The following is a 10,101-nucleotide window of genomic DNA, read 5'->3' on the forward strand; positions in this document are numbered from 1 at the left end:
CTCTACAATAAATCAAAAAAATTAGCCGGGTGTTGTAGCGCACGCCTGTAGTTCCAGCTATTTGGAAGGCTGAGCGGAAGGATCACCGGAGCCCAGCAGGTCAAGGCTGCGGTGGCTGGAAGCAGTCACTGCACTCCAGTCTGGGGAACAGAGTGAGACTCCAACTCAAAAAAAAAAGAAAGAACATCCATCAAAACATTACCAGTGGTTATCTGAGTGGCAGAATTAAGATGATTCTTTTATTTTTGGTGCTTCTACAATGAATATCTTTTATTTTTATCTGTTTCTGTGAAATACTGTTTACAAAACATTAAGGAGGCCAAATGCAGTGGTTCATGCCTGTAATCCTAACACTTTGGGAGGCTAAAGTGAGAGGACTGCTTGAGCCCAGGACTTCAAGACCAGCCTAGGCAACACAGTGAGACCTCATCTCACTAAAAAAAAATTTTTTTTTAATTAGCTGGACACGGTAGTGTACACCTGTAGTTCCAGCTACTTGAGAGGTTGAGGTGAAAGCATTACCTGAGCCCAGGAAGTAGATGTGGTAAGCTGTGATCATGCCACTGCACTCTAGCCTGAGTGACAGATTGAGAAGAGGACAACAACAACGAGGAAGAAAGAAGAAGGAGAAGGAGAAGGAGGAAGGAGGAAGAAGGAAGAAAGAAGGAAGAAAGAAAAAGAAAGAAAAAGGAACAACAACAACAACCTGGGGCAATGCTGACAGCAGAAATGGCAAGCTATGCGATTAAGCATGGTCACTCTCATCATAGCCACATGTAGCAACATGTGTGGGAGAGATACACATAAGCAGCTGAACAATGTTTATTTCTCTGAATGAGGGGACTGTGGATAAATTTTATTCTCACATATACACATTTTTGTGATTTTTTTTCTATTTTTTTTCTATATGCCTTACTTGTATCAATACCAGAATAATACATGCCTGCATCACTTCCAGCTGGAGATGGTGTGAGATAGATTTCTTTTTTTTTTTTTTCCTGAGTTGGAGTCTCACTCTGTCGCCCAGACTGGAGTGCAGTGGCCGCTCCCGGCCACCGCAGCCTCGACCTGCTGGGCTCCGGCGATCCTTCCGCCTCAGTCTTCCGAGTAGCTGGAACTACAGGTGCGCACTACCACGCCTGGCTAGTTTTTGATTTATTGTAGAGATGAGGTCTTGCCAAGTTGCCCAGGCGAGTCTCGAACCCACGGGCTCAGGTAATCCACTCACCTCGGCCTCCCAAGATGCGGGATTACAGGCTGAGCCACCGAGCCCAGCTTGAGATAGATTTTGAAAAAACAGGACTTAAATAGGTAGAAATGGGGGGAGGTGACAGAACGAGCACATTTTGAGCGTAGGAAATCACAAGAATCAATATCCACAGAGATACCACGCAAGGGGAGGGGCCCTTAGAGAGGAAGGGCTAAAAAGGACCTTAAACAAACCTTAAGCAATATGAGAAGGGGCCAGAAGTACATTCTTTTTTTTCCCCATAATTCAGAGGGCAGTGTCGATACAACTGGAAGATATGAAAGCAGATGGACTAGAAGGGGCCCAGAGCAAATCCTGAAGGGAGAGAGCGAGCTCAGCAAGAGAGTGTAGGCACAAGGCCTGACCCTGTGAAAACCTGCAACAGCATCAGGAAGAGAAGGGTTCCAGGACACCCCTGGTTAGAACCGCATCCTGGCCTGGGAAGGGAGCAGAGGACTAGAGGATTCAAGTCAGAGTTAACCGAGTGACCTGTGAACCTATCTGCAGAGAAAACTGGAGAAGGGTTAGAAGTAGAATGAGATAGGTCAGATTTGTGACAATGTGAGTTTGCATGAACTAAAGAGCATGCACCCATGTATATCCTGCAGATCACCAAAACCACAGAATGTGGGGACACGGCTCTGAGTCACCCACTTAGAGGTCCAGACATCTTCTCAGTGTCAGAGGCCCAGAAGCAGAGAATGTTGCCTACAAATCCCAGGTCCTAAGGACTTTTTCAAAAACTCAGCAATATTATCAGGGAAGCCACAAGCTGGCCCTGTGGTGACCCTAATACAAAGGCAGCCCATCAAAAGGACGCCTGACTTTGGGAGGACTGGTCACATCCTTTCACATAAACAGAACCACTCGTGAGACCACAGCCTGGCATGGGGGCTGCCTCTGGAGAGCAGGTAGGAGAAAGGAAGCCCTCACAGTGCACCCTTTGCCCCCTTCAAATTCTGAACCACACAGAGCCTACCAAAATAACAAAATAAAGTTTAACTTTCTTTAAAAGGTCACTCAACTTAAGCGGCCCGATGCCATCCCTCCTGTTGGGGCAAACAACATGAGAACAAAGATCAGTGACTGGCACAGAAAGCTGTCTAGTGGGGATCTTGTGTGAGGGTGAGGCGGGGGCACCTTACTACTGCCCAGTCAAGTAAGCACCATGTGACAAGGCTTGGAAGGCAGGGACTCTGCCCAACGCCAGGAACAAATTAGTATTCTCTCAAGGAGACCCTGGCAAAATTAATAGTTAAGAGTCGGTGTCTGTCTCTTTTTTCAAACCAGCAAATGGTTGTGCTTCATCCCCCAACAACCTCCGGTGTCAGTCCAGAAGGCCTGGAAGGCTGGAAAAGCACAGAGAGTAGGTTAATAAGCTAGGGGGAGGATATTCCACCTTTGTGGATCCCAGAAAAGATGAAAAAGTGTGACAATCAGAAATATTGACAAATGTTTCAAACAGTTTAAAGGATGACTATCTGCACTGTAAAATTAATTTAAAAATTCATTTTTAAAGAATTTCTAGGGCTAGGCACAGTGGCTCACACCTGTAATCCCAGCACTTTGGGAGCCCAAAGTGGAAGGACTGCTGGAGCCTAAGAGTTTGAGACCAGCCTAGGCAACATAGTGAGACTGTGTCTCTACAGAAAAAAAAAAAAAATCAAAAAATCGGGTGTGGTGGTGTGTGCTTATAGTCCCAGCTACTTGGGGGCTGAGGCAGAAGGATTGCACAAGCTAGGAAGTCAAGGCTGCAGTGAGCCATGATCATGCAACTGTTCCAGCCTGACTCAAAAAAAAAAAAAAGAGCTTCTAGGTCAGGCAAAGTGACTCATGCCTATAATCCCAACACTTTGGGAGGCCAAGGCAGGAGGATCACTCGAGGTCAGAACTTCAAGACCAACCTGGGTAATATAACTTCTCTTAAAAATAAATAAATACTGCACTCCAGTCTGGGCGACAGAGTGAGACTCCAACTCAAATAAATAAATAAATAAATAAATTACCTGGACGTGGTGACGTGCACTTGTGGTCTCAGCTACTCAGGAGGCTGAGGCAGGAGGACCTCTAGAGCCCAGAAGTTCAAGGTTACAGTAAGTCAAGTTGGTACCACTGCACTTCAGCCTGGGCAACAGAGTTAGACCCTGTCTCTTATAAAAAGTTTCTCAGATACATTCAAAATTACCTGATTTCTTTAAATCAGTAGGAAAATGTAGACTACCTGGAGTCAAATAGGGTATACAATCCTGAGCAATATCTTTATGAGCTCTCATACTAGCCCTTTCAGAGACACAGACTATACACAGCAGACACTGGAGTCAGTAATGACCTAGAGAGAAGTATGAATCTGAATGACTGACATATGGTTCTGATGCTCATAGTCATCAACCAGAAAGCATCGCTTCCAAGCAGCTGCACACGGGCCCCTGAGTGAGACGCCTTGAGGTCTTCAAGTGCTTCACTGGGAATGCCTCTCGGGGATGCCTGAGTGACCACTCCCAGGAATGAGCGCATAGATCTATAAATTACCCATCATCCAGTAACTCGGAAGAAGGAAAATTGGACCTAATCAACTTTCTCTACTCAAAAATATATATATACTCTTTACAGAACCTCCACATTTATTCTCTGAAGACTTTATCTTTTTTTACATTTAGAAAGGCTTATTTTGCTATTTTTCTGATTTTGTAGCCACATGAGAAAAACAGGTACTATCTGGGCATTTTATCTACCAAAGATAATCAAAGTTTCTGCTTTAAAGTGGGGAAATTAATTCTATACCCTTGAAGGCAGCATTATGCAACATAATGAGAAAAAAAAACAGGAATGAGAAGATCTTCATAATCGCTCTGTAACCAGCTGTGTGACCTTGAGCAAATAACAAACTCTGGACTGTGGTATCTTCTTCTAAAAAAATGTCACCTCTAAGATCCCTTCTAGTCCTAACATCCAATGAGAGGAACTTAACATTTTCAGAAGATATTAAATTCTTCTAATGAGATACCATATTAATTTGTGCAAACACAAAACATCTTTTAAAAATAGACTCTGGGAAAATTAACTTTAAATAGTCATTAATTAGGAAGTAATTTAGTTTTTGAGATAAAATTACACTGATCAACACATATAAGAAACCTAAAATGCTGGGTTATCTGACAAACCAATTTTTTACCTTCTCTTTCTATTTAAGTCTAGGAATCTTAGTTAAGATTTGCTGATGTTTCTTTTTACATTTTTAGTAGTAGTAGTAGTAGTAGTATTTTGTAGAGACAGAATCTCTCCTGTTGCCCAGGCTGGTCTCAAACTCCTAGCCTCAAGAGATCCTCCTGCCTCAGTCTCCCAAATTGCTGGGATTAGAGGTGTGAGCCACTGCACCGGGTTAGGTTTACTGAGTTTTCAATTCCCAAATTATTTCTCAATTTTTTTAAAATTAAGAAATAAAGCACTTCTCCTACACATAACATAGTTATAGTTCTTAAAATAAGATTTTATTTCAGTAGTTTACCCTCAAAGTCTGTCAAAAAAAACTTTTTTTTTTTTTGAGTTGGAGTCTCACTCTTGTTGCCCAGAGTAGAGTACAAAGAAACGCTCACGGCCACTCAGCCTCAACCTACTGAGCTCAGGTGATCCTTCCACCTCAGCCTTCCAAGTAGCTGGAACTACAGGTGTGCACCACCACACCCAGCTAATATTGTAGAGACGAGGTCTCACCAAGTTGCCCAGGCTGTTTTTGAACCCCTGAGTTCAGGCAATCCTCTCACCTCAGCCTCCCAAAGTGCTGGGATTATAGGCTTGAGCCATCACATCTGGCCTAGAAAACCATTTTTATTCACCAGTGTCCTAAGATATACTATAGTCTGCTATGAAGAAAGATAACTGCATGCAGCAATGCCCAGTGGTCTTTCCACAGTTAAAGCTCAACTGTGATTCTGAGTACTGAACAATTTAGCAAGAAAATAAACAGAAAAGATAGGTCAGGGAAGGCTAAGCCCTTTCTATAACACTTTCCTTAAAAGGTGATGAATATGAATAGATTCTCCAAACACATATTACTTGAAGATTTAATCATCTTCCAAGAGTGGAAGGTGAATATTAAAGTTTTTTCCTATAAAAATCTATTTTAACCAGTAGCAATAATAGCTAACACATTATGACAATGTGACAAGCTCTGCCATATGCACATAACATGTATACTCATTTAAACCACACAAATATCCTATGAAGCACATGCAATTTTATAGTGATAAAATAGAGGTATCCATTTTAAGAATGGGCAAACTGAGGTTGATATAACTTAAGTGATTAGCTCAAAGTCACACAGTTTCTAAGTGGCAGAGACTAGGCTTAAGGTGGATCTGACTTAAGTCTCTGCTCTTAACCACTGTCTTCAATTAAAATTTAAGACTGGGTGCAGTGGCTCTGCTCAGGCTCAGTGGCTCATGCCTGTAATCCCAACATTTTGGGAGGCCAGGAGTTGGAGACCAGCCTGGGCAACAGAGCCAGACACACAAAAGTAATAAATAAAAATTTAAACTCCTTTCTTTCCTTTTTTTTTTTTTTTTGAGTCAGGGTCTCACTGTCATCCAGACTAGAGTACAGAAGAACAGTCCTGACTCACCATAGCCTCGACCTCCTGGGCTCAGGTGATCCTTCTGCCTCAGTCTCTCAATTAGCTGGAACTACAGGCGTATGCCACCATGCCTGGCAAAAACTTTTTTTTGTAGAAATGAGGTCTTGATATATTGCCCAGGCTGGTCTTGAACACCTGGGCTCAAGCAATACTCCCACCTTGGCATCCCAAAGTGCTGGGATTACCGGTGTGAGCCACCATGCCCAACCTAAACTCTTTCTAAATGATGTCACTATTTCTTGTCCATACATACTGATTTTATTTATCTAGAAAGGAAGCCTTGAAACAAGTAAAGCTCTAATTTATATAGTATTCTAACATCTAAATAAAGCAGAAAACCCTAGAATCTTCACTCTAGCTTCTAAAGCACAATCTCCTGAACTGCCAACCCAATAATAAATTTTAAAATGCTGATCTTGCAGACCACATTTCACCCTTCTCCTTTTTAAGTGCCATTGGAAAAACACTGTTGGGCAGGAAGAGGATCATTCCCAAAGCTTAAATTCCAAATTTCTTAGTTTGGCAACTATACTGTGCTTTGGGACTTTAAAATTATAAGCACAGTTCCCAGAGGAGAACATTTCCTTTATTAGCAATTGGCTTTGAAAATTCCATTCTAGGATGCTAAATATAACAAAATACCTTCTGACTCTTATAAATAAACAAATTCTCCAGATTATTTTGATACTAATGATTGTCCCTTTACAAGACAGTTTTGCCACAACAGCTAAGCAACTGTAACATTTTGAGGAATCTTTCACATTTGTTCCAGATCTTTGAAAGAACTGACTTGAAAATTGTTCTCTGCATTCTTCTACTATGAAATAAGAAAAGTTCCCATTTCACAATCCATTTCCCTAATAACACAGCCTTGTTTTATTATCTCTAATTTCCTTGGGGTTCTAACACAATGATACTTCCAGAATCATGGAAGTAGATTTTTTTCCAAACTATGAAACAAAATAAATCAGGATTTTAAAAATTTCACTATATACGTTCATCAAAGGCAAATAAATGCATTTCACAGTTTTTAAAATGTGTCCTCATTGAGAATCTTATACATGACAATTGAGAAATACTGAATAAGGGTTAGGGCTAGGGTCAGACTTTTAACAAAACGCATAGCAGATACATTTTAGGAAACATGCAAATAGACCTCACAACCTCAGGCATACTGTCATTGTGTAAGTAGTGTACATGCAGTTATAACTATTAAGGCACCTTCAGCTGGACAGCTCCTCATACTCTCCTAAAACATGGGTGTGAAAGAATGAACTGGAACTTTCTTTGGGGGTGGATCCAAGGAGTTGGGTAGGAAGAGTAGTAACTTTGTTTCACCTCATAACCCCATTTTTAAAAACATGTCTAATTACTGTAAACAGTAAGCTTTTCAAAAATACAGCCTACCAGTTATCATGCCTTCTGTTTCTTCTCTCTCTCCTCACACCTTCTAGGTCCACAAAGTCCCACTGACATCAAGTATGATCTCACCCTTAAACAGGACTACAAAGTCTCCAAACATCTGCATACTCACCAACTAGTAATATATAGGGTAAGTCAGAATTCTTTGGGGCTGAACTAGGATATATCTGTTTGTTTTGAGACAGAGTCTTGCTATTATTGCCCAGGTTGGTCTCCAACTCCTGGACTCAGGATCCTCCTGCCTCAACTGGGATTATAGGCATGAGCTATCTCACCCGGATAAAACATGTTCTAAAACTCATTATGGACCATTCTCCTTGGATGACCCACTGTCAACAGCAACAATTAAAAAGTTGTTTAAAACGCCACTATCTTTCATCCAAAACAGTCCTATTATAACTGCTCTGTTGACAATCCTGTCACCAAATCTAGTGCTTCCTGCCTTCTTGATGTCTCTCTAACATCACTTTTCTCCAGAAATCAAAAAGCACAGGCTACATAAGTGGGTGCTGTATAAGGAAACAGGGATTGCTAGGAACAGATGATCCGCAGCTCCAGCCAATCATCCATCAGGTGAGAATGTGATGGCGAACCCTCCAATTATCCAAGACAGGCAAGAAATTCAGCTAGCTAGAATTTTTTTATTTTTAAGGCAACACATGGGCCAAAGCAAACATCTGCAAGTCACCCACTGGCAGCCCTGAGTCTCCCTAACCAATCTCCCTCATTCTGGTCCAGGTTCCCCCAGTCCACTCTACACATTATTGCCGGATCAATTTTTCAAATACACGGCCTCTGAGCACTGCTAACTCGAAATGCACAAATGCTACTACAAAGTTTTATGCTGTCATTCAACGTCCACGGTGATACAACCACTCTCCACCCTCAACTTCCAACCAAAGGAGTCTACCCTCCCATCCCTCAACCCCCAGCCGGCTGTGTCCCCACCAAGATGGCCTCCTTCCTGCTCTGCTCCTCTACCCCATCAATGCCCACATTTGGTGCAGGAAACAAGCCCACCCGTCGCGAGTGTATTCTCCAACACCTGCGGACTGACGAGCTGCGGAAGGCACCTCTCTGCTCAAAGCCAACGATTTCACTTCCAAGAGGGATTTACGTCTCCCAGGAGGCAATCCTATGGCCTTGTCTTGATTCCCTCGCCCCCCAGAAAAAGAATCAAAATAACATTTTAAAAGGGAACGGAGAGCCTCATCGCGATCAGAGGAGGCGCCCCCGGGGAGGTGGGGGAGCGGGGAACCCCCAACCAGCCCTGCGAGGCAGGGGGCCGTGTGCAGCTCTCGCCGTTCTCCTTCCTGCGTCCGGGGACCACCCCAACCCGACCCAGAGCCCGGCGTGGGGCCCGACCTGCTGACCCCTGACGCGCGCCGCGGGGACCAGGCACCCGAGGGCCCCCTGTGCTGCCTAGAACGGGTGCGACCAGGGGTCAGAGGGCAAGAAGACCCCTCTGCGCGCGTCTCCCGAGGGCGGGCCTCCCGGAGGCGCCGCTGCCCCGGCCGCGCCCACCCGACGCCGCCGCTACCTTGTCCTCTGGAGGTGCATCCGGCTCGTGGGTCACCCTCTGCCTCAGCTCGGTCATGCTGGCGAGACCCGCCCGACGTCGCCTCCAGCGAGCAGTGCAGCCGCCAGCGCCGGCAGCTCAGCGCGGGCACACGCAGACGCCCTCGGCCAGTCCAGGCCAAGCGGCTCGCAGACTCTTTCGCAGCCCGGCGGCCAGTTGGAGCTCGACCCCACCCAGCACCGCCGCCACCCTTTCACCCGGGCTGAGCGCAGTCTGCCTTCTCCAGCCCGGGCCCGCTACTCCCCCGCCCGCAAGGAGGGCGCGGAGCGAGCGCGCACGCGCAATGCCGCCATCAGGGCCCGGGAGAGCCACCAATGGCGCAAACGCGCCAGGGAGATAGGAGGCGGGGCGGAGGGGGCGGGGTGGAGCAGAGCCGAGAGACGCGCATTGGACAGCAGCGGAGGGCGGGAAGAGGCCCGCCTTTCTGGGCGAGATTAGCCAATCGGAGTTCCCGCCTGACCGCTGATGGCCGGCGCTGGCGCCAAAGGTCCTGGAGGTAAACCGGCCACTGAGGGCGAGAGGCGCCCCCCGGAGGCTCTCGCCAGATGAGTACTCGGAGCCGTCGGCTCGGAGTCCTCTGCAGCCGGGGTTCTTCTCTCACACACGTAAGTAGACGTACGTCATTTAGGCCCTGAGTGGGGGAGCCTAGGTGAGCCGACCTGATTAAGAGGATTACTACTTATCACGTGGTGAGGAAGTGACCCCAAACTTCAAGTCTGAATTGCTTTGCTCAGCGCTCTCTAGTACTTATTGAGCACCAGGGTGCTAGGCACTAGAGCCGAGTAATCGCTTTATTGGTGTATCTCATTCAATCCACAAATCGCTTGGAAGTGGATATGATTTTCATTTTACAGATAAGATTTTCCCCAGTGTTTCACATTTCTTGCCTTCCGGACTGTTGAAAGACATGTTTTGGCGGCAGAAATGCTTTGTTTACTGTTGGTCCCTTATGTCCCTGAAACATCCTAAACACTTGTTGAATGGAATTAAAGCTTTTACGAGAAAAATGATTTAGCCGGGGTTTCCCGGCTAGAATGTGCCCTGTAAGAACTAGAACACAGATATGTTTGTTACCATGCCCACACTTTAACCACCATACTATACTGCCCGCCTGATTTTATTAATACCTGTGTTGCTCCAGCATTGCCTTTAGTGCTTCTTCCTGTTCTTCCTAGTCTCTGCCTTGTAAGTGATGAAAAACTAGTATAACTGGGGTCCCCA

The 10,101-nt window shown here is 45.2% G+C and overlaps 1 protein-coding gene across 1 annotated transcript in view; it reads right to left on the reverse strand.

Moving 5' to 3' along the window:
* CDS2 (CDP-diacylglycerol synthase 2) overlaps positions 1-9,070 on the reverse strand; it is a 58,805-nt gene extending 49,735 nt beyond the window's left edge. The window contains exon 1 of the mRNA XM_008062796.1: positions 8,842-9,070. Within this exon, the coding sequence (XP_008060987.1) occupies positions 8,842-8,898 (57 nt within the window). The 5' untranslated portion in view covers positions 8,899-9,070. The remainder of the gene's footprint in view (positions 1-8,841) is intronic.
* Positions 9,071-10,101: the final 1,031 nt, after the last annotated feature.

The sequence above is a fragment of the Carlito syrichta genome, unplaced genomic scaffold (genome assembly GCF_000164805.1).
Source record: "Carlito syrichta isolate Samal-C Ts95f unplaced genomic scaffold, Tarsius_syrichta-2.0.1 Scaffold305831, whole genome shotgun sequence".
Classification (NCBI taxonomy): domain Eukaryota; kingdom Metazoa; phylum Chordata; class Mammalia; order Primates; family Tarsiidae; genus Carlito; species Carlito syrichta.